The sequence below is a fragment of the Gorilla gorilla genome, chromosome 2, assembly GCF_029281585.2.
Source record: "Gorilla gorilla gorilla isolate KB3781 chromosome 2, NHGRI_mGorGor1-v2.1_pri, whole genome shotgun sequence".
Classification (NCBI taxonomy): Eukaryota; Metazoa; Chordata; class Mammalia; order Primates; family Hominidae; genus Gorilla; species Gorilla gorilla.
The window spans coordinates 26,921,299-26,942,149 of NC_086017.1; the positions used below are offsets into that span (position 1 = coordinate 26,921,299).

Here is a 20,851-nt window from a genome sequence, read left to right on the forward strand (position 1 = left end):
AATAGATGCAGAAAAAGCCTTCGACAAAATTCAACAACCCTTCATGCTAAAAACTCTCAATAAATTAGGTATTGATGGGACGTATTTCAAAATAATAAGAGCTATCTATGGCAAACCCACAGCCAATATCATACTGAATGGGCAAAAACTGGAAGCATTCCCTTTGAAAACTGGCACAAGACAAGGATGCCCTCTCTCACCACTCCTATTCAACATAGTGTTGGAAGTTCTGGCCAGGGCAATTAGGCAGGAGAAGGAAATAAAGGGTATTCAGTTAGGAAAAGAGGAAATCAAATTGTCCCTGTTTGCGGATGACATGATTGTATATCTAGAAAACCCCATTGTCTCAGCCCAAAATCTCCTTAAGCTGATAAGCAACTTCAGCAAAGTCTCAGGATACAAAATCAATGTACAAAAATCACAAGCATTCTTATACACCAACAACAGACAAACAGAGAGCCAAATCATGAGTGAACTCCCATTCACAATTGCTTCAAAGAGAATAAAGGTATATATCTTGAGAAGGAAGAAATAAAACTGTCTTTGTTCACAGATGATATAATCATCTATGTAGAAAATCCAAAAGAATTGACAAAAAAAATCTCCTGGAACAATATAATAAGCAATTATGGCAGGGTTGCAGGAAACAAGGTTAATATACAAAAATCAATTGATTTCTTTTTTTAAGAAAAAAAAAATTTTGAGACAGGGTCTCACTCTGTCACCCAGGCTGGAGTGTACTGGCATGATCATGGCTCACTGCAGCCTTGGCCTCCCTGGGCTCAGGTGATCCTCCCACCTCAGCCTCACAAGTAGCTGGTACTTCACGTGCACACCAACATACCCAGCTAATTTTTGTATTTTTATATAGAGATAGGGTTTCACCAGGTTGCCCAGGCCAGTCTCGAACTCCTGAGGCTCAAGCCTTAGCCTCCCAAAGTGCTGGGATTACAGGCATGAGCCACCACACCCAGCCAATTTATTTATTTATTTATTTTTTTAAGGCGGAGTCTCACTTTGTGAGACAGAATGTCGCTCTTGTTGCCCAGGCTGGAGTGCAGGGGTGTGATCTTGGCTCACTGAAAGCTCCGCCTCCTGGGTTCACGGCATTCTCTGCCTCAGCCTCGCAAGTAGCTGGGACTACAGGCGCCTGCCACCATGCCTGGCTAATTTTTTGTATTTTTAGTAGAGATGGGGTTTCACCATGTTAGCCAGGATGGTCTTGATCTCCTGACCTCATGATCCGCCCACCTCGGCCTCCCAAAGTGCTGGGATTACAGGCATGAGCCACCATGCCTGGCCCAATTTATTTCTTATATACCAGCAAAGAACAAGTGGAATTTGAAATTAAAAACACATGACCATTTACATTAGAACCCCCAGAAATAAAATATTCAGGTATAAATCTAACAACATTTATATGACTTATATGAGGAAAACTATAAAACTCTGGTGAAAGGTATCAAAGAATTAAGTAAATGGAGAGATATTCCATATTCATGGATGGGAAGACAATATTGTCAAGATATCAGTTCTTCCCAATTTGATATATAGATTCAACATAATCTCAAACTTCCAGCAAGCATAAAAATAAATAAATAAATAAATCCACCAAGTTATTTTGTGGATATTGACAAACCGATTCCAAAGTTTAAAGAGAGAAGCAAAAGACCCAGAATAGCCAACACAATATTAAAGGAGAAGAATAAAATCAGAGGACAGACTTTATCTGACTTTAAAACTTACTGCAAAGCTACAGGAAATAAAACAGTGTGAAAAGAATAGACAAATAGATCAGCAGAACAGGATAGAAGAGCCCGGAAATAGACCCACATAAAGTAGTTAATCAATCTTTGGCAAAGGGGCAAAGGCAATACAGTGGAATAGAGACTTCATCTTTTCAACAATTCATGCTGGAAAAACTGGACATCCACATGAAAAATTCAGTCTAGGCACAAATCTTACACCCTTCACAAGAATTAACTCAAAATAGATCATAGACCTAAAGATAAAACACAAAGCTATAGAATTCCTAGAAGATAACACAGGATAAAATCTAGGTGACCTTGGATATGGCAGTGCTTTTTCAGATACACCACCATAGACAATCCATTAAAGGAAGAATGGGTAAGTTGGACTTCCTTAAAATGTAAAACTTCTGCTCTATAAAGACAATGTCAAGAGAATGAGAAGAGAAGCCACAGTCTGGGAGAAAATACTTGCAAAGGACACACCTGATAAAGTACTGTTTTCCAAAATATGCAAAGAACTCTTAAAACTCAACAGTAAGGAAACAACCTGATTAAAAACTGGGCAAAAGTCTGAACAGTCACCTCGCCAAAGAAGATATGCAAATGGAAAGTATATTAGCATCACATGTCACTAAGGAATTATATATTAAAACAACAATGAGATACCAATACGCATCTATTACAGGAGCCAAAATACAAAACTAACATCACCAAATGCTGGCGAGGATGTGAAACAACAGGAACTTTCATTTATGCTGGTGGAAATGCAAAATGGTGCAGACAATTTGGAAGAAACTGTCAAACTATCTGTAGTTCTTACAGAACTAAATATACTCTTACCATATGATCCAGCGATCATACCCCTTGGAATGTACCTAAATGAATTGGAAACTTATGTCCACACAAAAATCTGCATACAGATGCTTATAGCAGAGTTATTTTTAATTGCCAAAATTTGGAAGCAACAAAGATGTCCTGCAGTAAATGAATGGATAAACTGCAGTGCATCCAGACAATGGAATATTATTCAGCACTAAAAAGATATGAGCTATCAAGCCATGAGACGACGTGGAGGAAATTTAAATGCATATTACTAAGCAAAAGAAGCCAATCCAAAAAGGCTACACACTGTGATTCGAACTAGATGACATTGTCGAAAAGGCAGAACTGTGGAGACAATAAAAAGATCAATGGTTGCCAGGGTTGGGAGTGGGGAAGGATGACTAGCAAAGCACAGAGGAATTTTAGGGTGGTGGAACTATTCTGCATGATCGTGTAAGGGTAGATAGATGTTGTTATACATTTTTCAAAACCCATGGAATACACAAAACCAAGGGTGAGCCCTAATTTAGGCAATAGACTTGAAGGGATGTGGCAACATAGGTTCATTGATTGTAACAAGTATACCACTGTGGTGCGGGATGTGGCTGCTAGAGAAGGTTTGCGTAGGGAGGGAGCGTAAGGGAACTCTCTGTGGTTTCTGCTCTGTTTTGCTGTGAACCTAAAACTGTCCTAAAAATTAAAGTTTATTAATTTTAAAAAATAATATTTGGAGTTTTAAAACACAAAGACTAGTTAGTCTACTAAAACTGTGAATGTGTGTAGCAATTCTGCTTGTGAAGGGAAATACACTATTTAACATGAAATTATACTCCTGACACAATATGCTATATATACAAAGACCTCATAACTAGTAAATTTTCAACATGTGAGTTCAGTGACTAGTAAGAATGAATAAAAATGAAGCTCCTTTAGTTAATCTACGCAAGGGAATATCTATTTATAGTTACTAATTAAAGGACTCTGTAAAGCAGGAAAACCATGCATGGTAAGTGGTAAGCGGCAAACTGTTCTGTGGATTTGAGCCTCATGATGGTTTAAAATTGCCTTGCAATTTGATCTCACCAGTGGCTGACGTTTGACTATAGTCCATTTGCCAGCCAAGGTAAGTCCCTACCCATTGCTCTCTGCAGCTGGCCCCAAGCTCCTGCTGGACAGGAATGCCTTAAAGGGGACCCACACTGGGAGGCAGTTCAGAAAGAGGGAAAGGGGGAGGAGGTGTAAGTAGGACAAAGAAAAGTCAAACTACAGAGGAATCATAAAGAAAATAATAGAATAAATTGAGAACCCAAGGGGATGGGAAAAAATAGCAAGCAAGGAGAGTGAGAAAGAAGAAAAGGTAATAGTGGAAGTAGAAAAAACTGTTAGTGGAAGGCAGGTTAAATTTGGAAGGAAAAATAGAACAAAAAAGCAAAGTAGGAGTGTTGGAATTTACAGCAATAGAGCACCACATCATCTCTTCTGCTCGATAATTTTGGAATTGTTGGCTGATGCATTAGCCCAGTGGTTTTCAACTGGGGGTAGCTCACCCTCCCACTCAAGAGACAGTTAGCAATGTCTGCAAACATTAGGGTATGCTAGGGGTGCTGCTAAATATCTGAAAATACACAAGACAGCTCCCCACCTCCGAAGAATTCTCTGGTCCAAAATGTCAAGAGCAAAGAGGGTGACAAACTTCATTGGCCCATTGTCAACACCAATTCCAGACTCCCAGTGACTGTGCTTCAATTCACCCACTGTTTTCTGACCTATATCGTGTTATACTGCATATAGATCAAGTTGATGGTCAGACCTCAGAAAAGAAATTAAAATTTGGCTGAGAAAGTATATCCAGAGTAGAAAATCCTTTGCTTCACTCTTTCTTTCAGCAAATGCTCAGTGAGGACCTGCTGTGTGCCCACGGCTGCCACCACTTACCAAAGGCTGTGTGGGCTTCAGAGATGGAGAACAGATTAGTGGTTGCCAGGGTTTAGGGATGGTGGAGAGGAGGGGGTGGGTGTGACTTCCTGGTGGTGCTGGTGCAGTGCTGTGCCTTGGTTGCCATGGTGGTTACGTGAACCCACACATGTGATGAAGTCACACAAAAGCATAGGCACACTTTGTACCCCCGTCAGTGTCTTGGTTTTGATATTGTACTATAGTTAGGTGAGACATAACCATTGGGGGAAATTTGGGAAAGGGTATACAAGACCTCTCTGTACTATATTTGTATCCTTCTGTGAGTTTATACTTATTTCAAAATAAAAAGTTTTTTTTTAATCAAACCTTAAAAGGGAAACAGCAAGATTGGCCAAACAACTAATGAAAGATGTAATTTTAACCAGGATAGACAGGAATAGTCCATGCACACAGAACCCCATGCAGATCTATAAATAGAAAGGGCCAGAAAGGCAGCATACTCTTGGAGTGTGGTGTTGAAACTGGGAAAACAAACTCATTTTTTATTAAAATTGACCTATTCAGATGCAGTGCCAATAAGAAATAATTATGCCCTCTTGTGGAATCAGAATACTTCTATTTCAGTGAAAGATAGATATTGTTGAAGTATAACACTAAGTTATGTCATATCTAATACTGTTTAATTGCATGTTTTGTTATAGGGACAAGCAGATCTTTTGAAATATGCTAAGAATGAGACGTTGGAGAACCTGAAACAAATCCATTTTGCTGCTGTTTCATGTGGACTGAATAAACCAGGCACCGAAAATGCTGATGTCCAGAAGCCACGCCGGAGCTTGGAAGTCATACCTGAAAAAGCAAACGATGAAACTGGAGAATGAGGAAACTTACAATAAATCATTATGGAGTTTATAACTCTAGGACCAATTGTAGTCAGATGGGACATTTGCTTTGCACTCACTAATGAGAATAATATTCGGGATTTTAAAGCACAACTGGAATAGCTAATTACAGTCTATTAAAACTGTGAATGTACGTAGCAATCCTGCGTGTGAAGGCAAATAAACTCTTTAACAAGCAATTATATTGCTGGCCAAAATATGCTATATTTGTATACAAAGACATTCTAACTCAGTTCCAGTATGAAGAAAGATTATTCACTCTAGCTCCATTGAGAAACATTTTCCTAAGTGAAAACAATTTCTTAAGATGGAAATGGATTGGATTGTCAAATTATTATTTATTGGAGAAAAAAACCTGATCTACACATTTTTACTTATGTGGGGTTGCCACAGTCTCTGGGTTCTAGATGATTTTGGTGGCATGCTTGCTGAGCCATAATTACTAAAGAGAATGTAAGTGGACGGGTTCCCTGAATCCCCGGGGTCCTTGGAGAGCCATCGAGGAGAATGTGCAATTGGACTGAAGCTCCCTGGCTGAAGACACATGCCGAGTCAGCACATGGGTAGAGATGATGTAAAAGCAGCCAATCTGGAAACAATACATTGTAAATAGTTTTTCATTGTATGAAGTAGTGTTCACATTAAAAAGATGTTTTATGATATTTCTCCAATAGCAGTACATGTGTTTAATGAAGCCTTAACTTTTAAGATTTCTAGCCCAAAATATTCTACTCTTAAGTGTAGCCACTTACTTCAACAGCTTTGTCAAAAATAAGTTGCTTGTCGGGGCTGACCTTATTTTGCTTTTGGTAAGGTTTCAACAGCTTTAAGCAACAGCAGCTGACTGTAAAGTGAACCGAGATACCCACAGCTGCCCTCTTGATGCTTCTGAATTAGGTCTGTAGTAATGTGCACCTCAGAATCTGGCAAAGAGTAAGTCAAAAGTAGTTAGAGGGGCAGGAGAAGGTGTAGCTTTCCTCCAGTTCTACTGGCAACAAATTCCTTCAATTTATGTTTGTCTGAGAAAGTCTCTGTTTCTCCTTCACTTTTGAAAGATAATTTTCTGCCAGCTGAGTTTTTAATCCAAGCTTTTATTTTGCAAATCAGTGAGACTTCGTGCTTTCAAGATACTGAACACTGCAGCCTAATTACTGCTTCTCCCAAACCAAAACTGCTTTCAAATTTTGGAAGGGTAAATATTTACTCTAAATCTTCAGCAATCCCTTCTTTTCTATTCATTGACTCAGGTATGTGAGCCAGATAAGTATATGTAATCTTCAGCTGAGTATCTTATTAGTGATTTCCTCACAGTTCAAGAGATGCTCAGGCGCTGTTGTTCATTTGTTTCTGTCCAGTCTCCTCAGTATCCTCTTAAAAAAACAATTCTTTGCTCAGTTCTTGTCATTTGCATTCTAATAATGTGCTTAAGTTAAGGTACGCCATCTCCACTGCCCTTTTCTGGATATAATTCGTTGGAAAATAAGCCTGTTACTTGGATAATGTTGCTGTTCCCTGCACACCCAACTAACCACCAGCCAGTAGCTTAGGCCCTTAGCTCAGAAATGAATACACGGGGTAAAAATGAATAGAAAATAGAGAACTAAAAGTAAACTTACAGAATGAGAAATGAAATAATGTATAACTTAGATTGTTAAAAATACTTAAACTTAGCTGGAAGTAAATAGCAATATTCAATTTAAAGTGAAAAATCCAGAAATCATGAAAAATTTTTATCTTTTAAAGTATAATGAAATTGAAAAAATTCTACATTTCTAGTAATGACAGGCATTATCTAATATGTGATTTGAATAACTGATAGCAAGACACATGTAATTTATTGTAGTTTATACAGGCTTAGAATCAACAATTTTATAATTGAAGGAGTCTGAGAGGTCATTCAGTCCTACACTTTCTTTTTCAGATGCCAAAGTTGCAGATGAAAATAAAAAATGCATTGCCTGGTGTCAAAAAGTCTGTTAGAGGTAGTGTTGGTGCTGAACCCAGCCCAGGGTTTGCTCCACCTTTCCATGATAAAATGTCAACCTTCTTTTGACCCATCTCATCAGAGGAATAAGCCAAGTGATGGGAATAGCAGGCATGCCTGTCGAGAGTTGTTCCCAAAGCCTCAGCGTTTCTCCTGTTTATCTAGATCTTCCCCCAGTAAATGCACCATCCTCTCTCGAGGATGATGACTCGTATCAGCAGAGCACAAATTCACAGCCAATTGAGCTATTCTATTCTTTTTTTTCCATTCATATGGAAACAGAAAACATTCATTAAACTGGCAAGGGCCAAGGTTGTGATTTATGGACCTTTATAAACAGCTTTTTCTTACAAAGGACTGACTGATCCACTCTGGATTGAATCTGTGGAGGCCTTATTATAACCCCCGCAGATCAAATAAAAGTGAGATCCCTGCTCCTGGGTTGCATAAGTTGTAGTGACAGCAGGGGTAACATGCTTGCTTCCTCCCATTATCTGCATTCCATAAATGGGCGGGGGGGCACCCATTTAAGTTACTCATTGTAAATACCAATAATTCCTTGTGAATTTGACTAATGCATACATAGGGCACACTATAGACACACACACAAACTGCATTATTCCCAATTAGGAGGAATATATACAATCAGAGGTAGCATGAAAACAACTGGTAAGTCTCTGCTGAGGACACAGGAAAATTCAGATTTGGACAAAAATGCACAGAAATCATGGAAAACACCTGGTCAATTCAGTAGGAAATGAAACGTCACACTGCAATCAAGCCCAGTGTCACATTTCCAGCAGTTATGTTGATGTCAGTCCCACAGAGTAAATCCTGAGGCCTCTAGGAACACACTAAGTACATTCTGCTGCTTCTTTCCACATACATATTCAGTGTATCCTCTCAGCTACTTAAACTCTTGCAGGCATTGGTCTATTTTCTGCCTTTAGCAGGCATGGCTTCTAAACAATGGGAAAGAAGCCATCTAAACACAAATGCTTACCATCTCCGGGCAGGTGTGACCCAGGAACCAGGGCATGGAGCAGAGTTCTTAGGCAGGGTGGTGGGCAGCCCCTAGGGAGGCTGCTCTTCCTCACGCACATGGAGTTGGGCTGTGAAGCACTGAATGGGGAAAGCCATCCAGCTTGCAAATGTTTCCACATGCGGTCTTTGCCATGTGGCCTCATTTAGTATGTTGAGGTACTTTGAATTTGTTGAATCTTCAATCAAGCGTTTTAAAAAGTTATAAATGCAAATTTAGTGCAGTTACAGCATAGTTCTGATTTACCCATCCAATGAGGAAGAATGCTCAAGCTGGATATATCTGTCTACAGGTTCAGTGGTTGCTCATGTCTCGGCCAATATTTGCTGTGAACAGACCTAACATTTGCCGTCAGTTGTAAGAATTTTCTATTTCTAATATTTGACATTGGGACTCTTTGTTGGGGCTGTGAGCCAAGGACTGTGTCCAAGACACTTTGCACATATCATTTCATCTTCTCAACCGGCAAAGTACTTGTCTGATGTTACAGATGAAGAAATGAAGACTTTAGACAGGTTAGTTAACGTAACTAAGGCCATGGAGTGCTCAAGTCAGGATTTAAACTCAGCTTTGCCTGTTCCAAAGCCTATATTCCCAACCGTTCTTTTGAATTCCAGATATATATATATATATATATAACCTCTAAACTACAAGATGAGTACTATCTTGTAAAGTATAATGAAGCAGTTGGCATTTTCCTCTTCTTTTTTTTTTTGAAACAGAATCTCGCTCGGTTGCATAGGCTAGAGTGCAGTGGTGCAATCTCGGCTCACTGCAACTCTTGCCTCAGGTTCAAGTGATTCTCCTGCCTCAGCCTCCCGAGTAGCCAGAACTACAGGTGTGTGCCACCACTCCCTGCTGATTTTTGTATTTTTAGTAGAGATGGGGTTTCACCATGCTGGCCAGGCTGGTCTCGAACTCCTGAACTCAAGTGATCCACCCACCTTGGCCTCCCAAAGTGCTGGGATTACAGGCGTGAGCCACCGCGCCCAGCTTTATTCTTCTTAAATGCGATACATGAACTCTCTAGAAGCCACTGAGACTCTGATTTTATTTAGCACATTTGAGACACCAGGGATTCACTCTGGATGAAAACAGGCATGGTCCCAGCCCCCATGGAACTCACAGTGTAATTGGGAAGAGAGAGACATTTATTCAAATAATTCCAAAGGTATAGGTGCAATTAAAACTATGGGAAGTGCTATGAAGAGGCCCCACTGAGAGGCCGCCTGGGTTCCATCCCATCACTTCCTAGCTGAGTGCTGAGGGAAGGTGTGCTTAACCTACCTTACCTCTGTAATTGTGGAAGTATTTTGTTTAGTGCTGTCTTATGAGTTGTTTGTAAAGCACTTAGACCGGCACCCAGCTCGCAGTGGACTTGTAATGTTGCCATTCGTTATGGACAGGTGGGACCATGAGGGTGTTTAACGGGGCCTCACCACTCTTGAGAAGATGGAGAGAGTATTTACTGCTCTGTAACCCAACCCCTAAAACCTGAAACAGTCATTTGTTCTCATGTCTGGGGCTTTGTGTGTTGACTGGGCTCACCTCAGTTTCCTTACTTAGGGTCTCTTGTGCAGGCGCTGGCAGATGTTAGCAGGGGCTTTAGTTATGTGACTGGGCTGAACCTCCGGCTGGCTCACTAGCTGGCACAGCCACTGCAGGGAGCTCAGCTGGGGCTGTGGACCAGAGCATCTGCATAGGTCTCTCCATGTGGCTTGGACCCCTCACTGCAGGACACTGCATTCCGAGAGGGATTGTCCCAAGGGCAAGCATTCCAAAGACCCACATGGAAGCAGCTTTTCTTCCTGAGGCTCCTGGAGGCCTATCCTCAGAAGCTTCGGCATGTCCCTGCTGCTACATCCTATTGTTTAGGCAAGTCGCTAGGTCCTGCCCAGGTCCAAGAGGGTGAACTCGACCAGAGGGTGGCAAGGTCACATTGTGGAAGATGATATGGGATAGGAGATGTTAAGACTATTTTGGAAAATACAGTCTACTGTGGAAGCTTCCCTGAGAAAGCGGTATTTGAGCTGAGACCTGAAGGCAAAGATGCTCTCCCTACTTGCCCCACCCCAAAGAAAAGGGTCAGCAGCAGGGGATAGAGGAGTGGAAAGCAATTCAGGCAATTTAGACCAAGAGCCCAGCATTCTGCAAAGGCTGGTGGCAGGAGGGAGTGCAGCCTTGCTTGAGGACCTGAAAGGACAGTGAGACTGGGGTGCAGAGAAGGAAAAGGAGAGGGTGTCGAGGGAGTTGCAAGGGCACGGGGGCCTCTCAGGGAGGGCTTGGCAGTCCTTGTTAGGGAGTTTGTTCTTGTTTTCCTAAAAGATTAGTGCCAACCATTTAGTTGTATTATATTTAACCCACTTTGCATTCATTTTACTTAATTACAAAAGAAGTACATGCTCATTGTTACCAAAAAAAGTCAAATGCTGACAAATGTAAATTTAAAAAGTGCATGTGCCCCCTCACACTGCCCTTCTCCCACTCCCCATGGGAAACAGCATGGCCAATGCCTCCTTACATGGCAATGTTCAGATGCCACCAACAAATGCCCTCCTCCTCTCCCTGAGAAGTTCTGACTTTTACTGTCAAGGAAACGCTTAGCTCTTTTTAAGGATCAGAGAAATCAAAGCATTGAGTACTTAAGTAAAGGCAATGAGCAATTCAGTTTTATCAACTAGAATATTTATGTATTTATTCAAAGCCACAGATGTTAGATGTTAGGTAGAAAGTAGGGATCAACAGTTTAACAACTTATGTTTAGATGTAACTATTCAAATGTATAAGAACAAGTGTCTCCCCTCTAAAAATATTTTTAAAATCTCACACGAGACTCTAAACCAAAAACCATTGTAAAAAATCCTTTGGAAATGGATCATTGTAGCCATTGAGATGACAGGTCAAGGTGAGCATTCTGAACATATAACAAAATATAAGATAGGTGATAAATATTCAAAGCATGAAGGAGGTATAATATGAAGAGTAAAGTCCTCCCCTCATCTCCCCAAGCCTCAGTGCTAAGAACTTATCATGTGTAATTTCTGGTTTTGATTCTTCTGATAATTATCTCACAAACTCTGGACGAGTGCTGTAAAATAGAACTTTCTATGATGATAGAAACATCTAAATCTGTGCTGTCTAATATGATAGGCATGAGCTACATGTTGCTATAAATTTAAATTTTAATTAATAAAAATGTAATACAATAAAATATGTAGTTTCTCAGCTGCACTTGCCGTATTTCAATAAGTCAGTAGCCCCATGTGGATAGTGGCTACCATAATGGACAGTGCAGTGATTGATAATATGTTTATACCTCTGCTTTCTGCTTTATCAACTTTAAAAAGACATACTGACATCACATGAAGGGAGATGAAAAATGTGGCTCATTTCACTACCTCTTCTCTTTGCTCTCCTTCCATTCCCAATCCCTATTAAGAATATTTTCATTTTAGTTCTACTGGATTACCTTAATAACTTTTAATAATATAATTAAAATTGCTTATTGATGCATCAATTGTTAACTTTCATACTTTGATCCACCACCATGTTAAATCAGAAAATTCATGTTCTCTATTGTTTCCCTCCAAAACTTCTGCACTTTTAACTCCCAACCACCTGCTACTCTACTTGCCACATCGGCAGTCTCTAGATAGCATTAATATTCTCTTCTGTGACTATAAACTCTCCATGCTTCTCTAAGATTGGTTCTAACATTTGAAAGTAATAACCAGCCTTTATAATATTATAATTGCATAAGAATTAATTTATTACACAAATAGTGTGGCCAAACCTGCAAAAAAGGAGACATTTGTGATCCTATGCCACCAAACTTGTGCCATTCAAAAGTGAATATGTTAACTTCCACCTTCAGCCAAGGTAGAGAACAGATTTTCCACATAAAACAACCCAAAGCAGAAAATATATATATGAAACAATAGTTGTCATAACCCCGGACCCTTAGCATAGAAAGACAGTGATGACTTAGAAAAGGGAAACAAATAGGATGAGCTCTATGATTGCCCCAGCTTGTAACTTTGAGTTTCTAGGCCATGATGCAAGAAGGAGAAAGCCAGGCAGAGCCTAGAAGACCCCCTGAATTGAAGCAATGGAGGTGAGATACCTGGGAGACCAAGGTGGCTAGAGTTTTCAGGACAGAGCAACCAAGAGGAGAGAACCACACAAAGAGCAGGCATCTGTAGAGTGCCCCTCTGGCATCCAGCAGAGTACTGGTCACCACACCGGTGAGAACACTACCTGAGGCAAAGCACAGAACCACTCAAAATAACCGGAGCAACAACCAGCCTTTTAACAATTATCAAACCTTATGGAAGTCATTTTAGACATTTTCATAATCATTCTCCCCCATGAAATTTTTATGCCACAGATATTAATGTATATGTGATACATTATATATATCTATATATATGATACAAATATTATGTATAACTTTGCTTTATGCATACACAGTTAAATTTTTTCCCTAAAAACTAAATTTTGTCCCTTTGGGAGCAATATTGCCATCTTTGAAAATGTATGGATTAGAGAGAACAGTACACAGTACACAGGGCCAGGATAGTGTCAATCAGAGATCCTCATACTTCAGAAGGGTCTTGTCTCAAGTAGGTAATAATTGGCCCCAAAATATACACTGCTCTGGTCCCACCTAAAACATTTTAAAGCAAGACCTGAAAAGATCAAACTGTTTTCAAGTAACTGAACTGCTTGCCTGATCAGGACCCAAAATGGTAAAATTCACAAATGTTTCCAAAAGAGAATTACTAAGCATGCAAAGAAGCAGAAAAATATCACCTATAATGAGGAGAAAATTAAAACCAAGCCAAAACTGGCATAGATGTCAGAATTAGTAGACAGGAGTATTAAACCCTTACTATAGCTGTATTTCTTATGTTCAAAAAGTTAAGTAGTGACATGGATAATATTTCTTAAAAGGCCCAAATCAAACCTCTAGGGATAAAAATTTCAACATGTGAGATAAAAAATACAATGGATGAGATTAATGATGGAGTAGATTTTGCAAAAGAAAAGATTAAACCTGAAGACATAGCAGTAATACAAAGTATCCAAAATAAAGCACAGACATAAAAGAAAACATAAAACAAAAAATGAACAACCATCACCAAAAGGAAGACAAGAAGGAAGGAAAGAAGGAAGAGAAGACCAGAAAACAAATAACAAAATGGCAGGCATAAATTGCTACTTATCAATAATTACATTTAATGCAAAATGGACTAAACTTTCCAATCAAAAGACATAGAGTGGCTGAATGGATGAAAAAATAAGACACAATGATCTGTTGCCTACCAGAAACATGCTTCACCTATAAAAATACATACAGACTGAAAATAAAGAGATGGAAAATGATATTTCATGCCAATGAAAACCAAAAAAAAAAGAGCAGGAGAAGCTATACTTACATCAAAAAAGTAGATTTCATGACAAAAACTGTAAGAAGAGAAAAAGAAGGTCATTATACAATGACAAAAGTGTCACTTCAACAAAAGGATATGGATAGTGTAAATATATACACACCCAACACTGGAGCAGCAAGCTGTATAAAGCAAATATTATTAGAGCTAAAGACAGAAATAGACCCCAATATGATTGCTGGAGACTTTAACACCCCATTGTCAGCATTGGCCAGATCTCCCAGACAAAAAATCAACAAAGAAACATCAGACTTACTCTACACAATAGAACAAATGGACCTAATAGATATTTACAGAACATTTCATCAAATAGTCGCAAAATTTTTCTCCCCAGACCATGGATCATTCTCAAGGATAGACCATATGTTGGGTCACAAAACAAATTTAAAATATTCAAAAACATTTAAAGAATATCAAGCATTTTTCTCTGACTACAAGGGACTAAAACTACAAATCAATAGCAAGAGGAATTTTGGAAACTACACAAACATATGGAAATTAATAGGCTCCTGAATGGTCAATGAAGAAATTAAGAAGGAAATTGAAAAATTTCTTAAAACAAATGATAATGGAAACACAACATACCAAAACCTATGGGATACAGTAAAAGTAATACTAAAAGGGAAAGTTATAGCTGTAAATGCCTACATCAAAAAGGAAGAAAAACTTCAAATAAATGACCTAATGATTCATCTTAAAGAACTAGAAAAGCAAGGGCAAACCAAATCCAGAATTAGAAGAAAAAAAGAGGTTTTAGTAAAGGTCAAAGCAGAAATAAATGAAATTGAAATGAAGAAAAAAATACAGAAGATCGATGAAACAAAAAGCTGGCTTTTGAAAAGATAACAAAATTGCCAACCTTTAGCCAGACTAAGAAAAAAGAAAGCAGGCCAAAATCAATAAAATCAAAGATGAAAAAGGAGACATTGCAACTGATACTACAGAACCTCAAAGGGTCATTAGTGGCTACAATGAACAACTATATGCCAATAAATTGGAAAATCTAGAAGAAATGGATACATTCCTAGACACGTACAACCTACCAAGATTTAACCAAGAAGAAATCCAAAACCTGAACAGAACAATAACAAGTAACAAGGTTGAAGCTATAATAAAAAGTGTCCTACTAAAAAAAGTCTGGGACACGGTGACTTCACTTTTGAATTCTACCAAACATTTAAAGAAGAATTAATACCAACCCTACTCAAACTATTCCGAAAAATAGAAGAGGAGGGAATACTTCAAAACACATTCTATAAGGCCAGTATTAACCTGATACTAAAACCAGACAAAGAAAGTTCAAAAAAAGAAAACTACAGGCCAATATCTGTGATAAATATTGATGCGATAATTCTCAACAAAATACTAGCAAACCAAATTCAGCAACACATTAGAAAGATCATTCATCATAACCAAGTGGAATTTATCCATGGGTACAGGAATGGCTCAACATATGCAAATTAATCAATGTGATACATCCTATCAACCGAATGAAGGACAAAAACCAAATGATCATTTCAGCTGATGCTGAAAAAGCATTTGATAAAGCTTAACATTCCATCATGATAAAAAAAAAATCCCTCAAAAAACTGGGTATATAAGGAATATCCCTGAACATAATAAAAGCCATATATTACAGAGCCATGTATTACAGTATGGCACTATCTGTTAGTGCCAAAAAATGGAAAAGTATTCCTTATTCATGGATTGGAAGAATCAATATTGTTAAAATTTCCATATGGCCCAAAGCAATCTACAGATATGATGCAATCCCTATCAAAATACTACTGACATTCTTCACAGAAATTGAAAAAGAAAATCGTAACACTTATATGAAACCACAAAAGACCACCCAGAATAGCTAAAGCTATTCTGAGCAAAAAGAACAAAACTGGAGGAATCACATTACCTGACTTCAAATTATACTATGGAGTTATAGTAACCAAAGCAGCATGGTACTGGCATAAAAGCAGACACATAGACGAATAGAACAGAATACAGAACCCAGAAACAAATCCACACACCTACAGTGAACTCATTTTCGACAAAGGTGGTAAAAAAAAAACATACACTGGGGAAAACACTGTCTTTTTAATAAATGGTGCTGGAAAAACTGGATATCCACATGCAGAAGAATAAAACTAGATCCTTATCTCTTGCCATATACAAAAATAAAATCAAAATGGATTAAAGACTTAAATCTAAGGCCTCAAACTATGAAACTACTACAAGAAAACATTAGGGAAACTCTTCAGGATATTGGTCTGGGCAAAAATTTCTTGAGTAATACCCACTAGCACAGGCAACCAAAGCAAAAATAGACAAATGGGATCACATCAAGTTAAAAAGCTTCTGCACAGCAAACAATCAACAAAATAAAGAGAAAACCCACAGAATGGGAGAAAATGTTTGCGAACTATCCACCTGACAAGGGACTAATAACCAGAATATATAAGCAGCTTAAACAGGTCTGTAGAAAAAAATCTAATAATCTAATTTAAAAATGGGCAAAAGATTTGAATAGACATTTCTCAAAAGAAGACATACAAATGGCAAACAGGTATATGATAAATTTCTCAGCATCATTGATCATCAGAGAAATGCAAATCAAAACTACAATTAGATACCATCTCACCCCAGTTAAAGGTGTGAGGATAAAGGACTTCATCCAATATCAGGCAATAACAAATGTTGACAAGGATGTGGAGAAAAAGGAACCCTCATACACTGTTGGTGGGAATGTAAATTAGTACAACCACTGTGGAGAACAGTTTGGAGGTCCCTCAAAGAACTAAAAACTGAGCTACCATATGATCCAGCAATTCTACTGCTAAGTATATACCCAAAAGAAAGGAAATCAGTATAACAAAGAGATTTCTGCACTCCCATGTTTATTGCAGCACTGTTCACAAAAGCCAAGATTTGGAAGCAAACTAACAGTCCATCAACAGATGTATGGATAAAGAAAATGTGGTACTTATACACAATGGTATACTATTCATCCACAAAAAATATGAAACTCTGTCATCTGCAATAACATGGGTGGAACTGGAGGTCATTATGTTAAGTGAAACAAGCCAGGCACAGAAAGACAGACATCACATGTTCTCACTTATTTGTGGGATATAAAAAAATCAAAATAATTGAACTCTTGGACATAGAGTGTAGAAAGATGGTTACCAGAGGCTGGGAAGGGTAGTGAGTGGGTGTTGGGGAAGGTGGGGATGGTTAATGGTACCAAAACTAGACAAAAGGAATAACATCTAGTATTGATAGCACAGCAGGGGACAATAATAATAATTTAAATGTACATTTCAAAGTAACTAAAAGAGTATAATTAGATTGTTTGTAACACAAAGGATAAATGCTTGAGGGGATGGATACCCTATTTTTCATGATATGATTATTATGCATTGCATACCTGTACTAAAATATCTCATGTACTCCATAAATATATACACCTACTAGGTGCCCACAAAAATTTAAAATAATTTTTTAAATGAACAGAGTATCAGTGAGCTGTGGGACAACTTCAAGTGGCCTCATGTAAATATAATTGGAGTATCTGAAGGACAGGAGTGAGCAGGACAGAAAAAAAAGTTGAAAAAATAATATCCAAACATTTTTCACATTTGGTGTGCATTGTAAACCCACAGATTCAGGAAGCTCAACAAACCCCAGGAATAAGATGCATGAAGAAAACTACACCATGGCACATACCATAGTTAAATTGTTTAAAACCCACAGTGATAAAGAAAAAAATTGTACAGAAAGCTAGAGAAAAAAAGACATTTTATATAGAAGAGCAAAAATAAGGATGGTAGCAGTTTGTCTTCAGAAACAATGTAAGTGAGAAGGTAGTGAAGCAATATCTTCAATGTACTGACTCCAAGAAAAAAATTCTTCCTAGATTTCTATACCAGCAAAAAATGTCTTTTAAGAGTAGAAAAATAAAAATTATTTTGTATGTACAGAAGCTGAAGCAATTCATTACCAACAGACTCACATTAAAAGAACAGTTTTTTAAAGTTCTTAGGAAGTAGAAAATGAAACCAGATAGAAATATTGATCTGCTCACACAAAAAAGAAGAGTACTTAAAATGGTAACTACATATATATTAAATAAATGCATTTTAATTTTTTTCTTATTGTTTAAATCTCTTTAAAAGATAAGTGACAATGTGGGCTTTATATGCATACATAGTATGACAACAATTGTACGAAGTCCTAGAGGGGAGAAATGAAAGTATATTATTGCAGGGTTTTTATGCTACGTATGAAATGTTATAATTGCACTTAAAGTAGGCTACTATACGTTAATGATGTAGACTATAAGCCCTGGGAAACTACTAAAATAACAAAATAAAGAGTTATAGCTAATAAGCCAACAAAGGAAGTAAAATAGAATAAAAAAGTGCTTAAAGCAGAAAAAGAGGGCAAAAAAGGAGCAAAGAGTACATGGGACAAATAGAAAAATAGAAAACAACTGGCATTATTAAATACAAAAACTTCATAAATTTGATTTTAAAATAAACTTCTGCCCTTCAAATGACACTATTAAGACAAAACTCAAGCCACAGACTGGGAGAAAGTATTTGCAACACTATATTTGATAAAGGACTTGTTTCCAGAGTATTTAAAGAACTCCTACAACTCAACAGTCAGAAAGCAAACCAATATGATAAAAATCATAGATAAAGGACAATTGACATAAAATATAACAATAGCCAAAAAGCACTTGAAAAGATACTCAACTGTGTAAGTCATTAGGGAAATGGAAATTAAAACCACAACATATGTCACTCCACACTCATATTTAAAAATATGGATAAAATTTTAAAGACTGATGATATGGTTTGGCTGTGTCCCCACCCAAATCTCATCTTGAATTTCCACGTGTTGTGGGAGGGACCTGGCGGGAGGTAATTGAATCATGGGGGCAGGTCTTTCCCATGCTGTTCTCATGATAGCGAATAAGTCTCACAAGATCTGATGGCTTTATAAGGTGGAATTTTCCTGCACAAGCTCTCTGCCTGCTGCCATCCATGTAAGACGTGATTTGTTCCTCCTTGCCTTTGCCATGATTGCAAGGCCTCGTCAGCCACTTGGAACTGTGAGTCCGTTAAACTTCTTTCCTTTGTAAATTGCCCAGTCTCCAGTATGTCTTTATCAGCAGTGGGAAAATGGACTAATAAAACTGACAATACTAAATGTTAGTGAAAATATTATTCTTATACATCACTGTTGGAAAGAAAATGGTACAACCACTTTGGAAAATAGTTGGACATTCTTAAATATTGTTAAACATACACCTGACCTATGAACTAACAATTATAATTCCAACTTATATCTACTGTAAGACTCACACAAGAATATTTATAGTAGCTTTATTCATATTCATACTATTCAAAAACCTTAAACTACCCAAATGACCATCAATATGAAAATGGAAAAACGAATTGCACTATATTCAGGAAATAGATGTATGTTCAACTATAAGAATAAGGTGGTACCTGCAACAAACATGAGTGACTCTATAAAACCTCTTGCTGAGTGAGTAAGTCCGGACACTACAGACTACATACTGCATAGTTCCATTAGTTCTAGAATAGGCAAAACTAAGAGATAGTAATAGAAATCATGTGAGTGGTTTCCTAGAGTGGGGTGGGTTGTAGTGGGAGTTGACCCCAAAGGGAACTTTCCTGAGTGATTTACATGTAATATAGATGTAATAAGTCAAAATCATGATTGGTGTAGTATACCTTATTGCAACTAGTATATAACTAGTACAAATAGTACAACTAGTGTACCTAGTTATAGTTACAATGTACATGACATCTGTCAAAACTCATTAAATTGTACATTTGATATCTTTACATTTTATTGTATGTAAATTATACCTTAATAAAGCTGATTTTATATCTTAAAAAGAAAAATATACCAGAAAAATTAGGAGAAAAACAATTGGAAGTAGGAGTGGAGTGGGGAATATACTATATTATTATTACTATTATTTCATGCTTTTCCCTTATCAGTAAAATTTTCCTTGTTTCTTAATGATATAATGTGTTACAACTTATTATTATTATTATTTGAGACAGAGTCTGTCTCTGTCACCCAGGCTGGAGTGCAGTGGTGTGATCTCTGCTCACTGCAACCTCTGCCTCCCAGGTTCACGATTCTTGTGCCTCAGACTCTGGAATAGCTGAAATTACAGGCAGCCACCACCATGCCCAGCTAATTTTTGTACTTCTTGTAGATACAAGGTTTTGCCATGTTGCCTAGGCTGGTCTCGAACACGTGAGCTCAAGAAATCCACCCACCTCGGTGTCCCAAAGTGCTGGGATTTCAGGCTTGAGCCACCACACCTAGCCTACAGCTTATATTCTTTTGAAGATGTTTTCTTCTCAGAACCTTCTGATTTCTTGTTTTAATTTGGAGAAATTACTTGTTAGGCATGCTGCACAGGTTTAATTCTGGGATTCACTTTTAGTTATTTCCATGCTGACTTAATTTGAGTATATATTGCTCTTTCTTGCAGTATATATTTTCTTCTTTCTTTTTTTTTCTGAGTACACTTGTGAGTCATTCTTTCATAAAGTGTTTATAGAAGGCAGATTTTCTGAGTCTTTCCACATTCAAAACTTATTTACTGTTCTCGAAAGTTTGGCTGGGTATCTAATTCTAGGCTCAAAACCATTTACTCTGGGAACCTTGAAGTATCACTACTTTTTTTTTTTTCTAGAACTAATATTGCTTATAAAAAACAGGTAAGTTTCTGATCTTGTTCCTTTGTAAGTAATCTGTTTCATTTTCCTGGGAACTTTTTAGATTTATTCTTGCTTTTTTGCTGTTCTAAAATGTTGTGATGATACATATAAGTTTATTCATTCATTCAACAAATAGTTATTATAGATATTGATTGCTAGGAACCCTCGAGGCTGGGAATGAAGCAATAAGATTCCTGTTCTTATGGAGGTTAC

The 20,851-nt window shown here is 37.7% G+C and overlaps 1 protein-coding gene across 3 annotated transcripts in view; it reads left to right on the forward strand.

The window, feature by feature from the left end:
• The window catches only part of PLCL2 (phospholipase C like 2), a 208,044-nt gene extending 201,979 nt beyond the window's left edge, over positions 1-6,065 (forward strand). For all 3 annotated transcript variants that reach the window (XM_004033703.5, XM_055381117.2, XM_063703438.1), the window contains one exon: positions 5,192-6,065. In XM_004033703.5, coding sequence (XP_004033751.3) covers positions 5,192-5,371 — 180 coding nt within the window. In that variant the 3' untranslated portion in view covers positions 5,372-6,065. The remainder of the gene's footprint in view (positions 1-5,191) is intronic.
• The last annotated feature ends 14,786 nt before the right edge of the window (positions 6,066-20,851 follow it).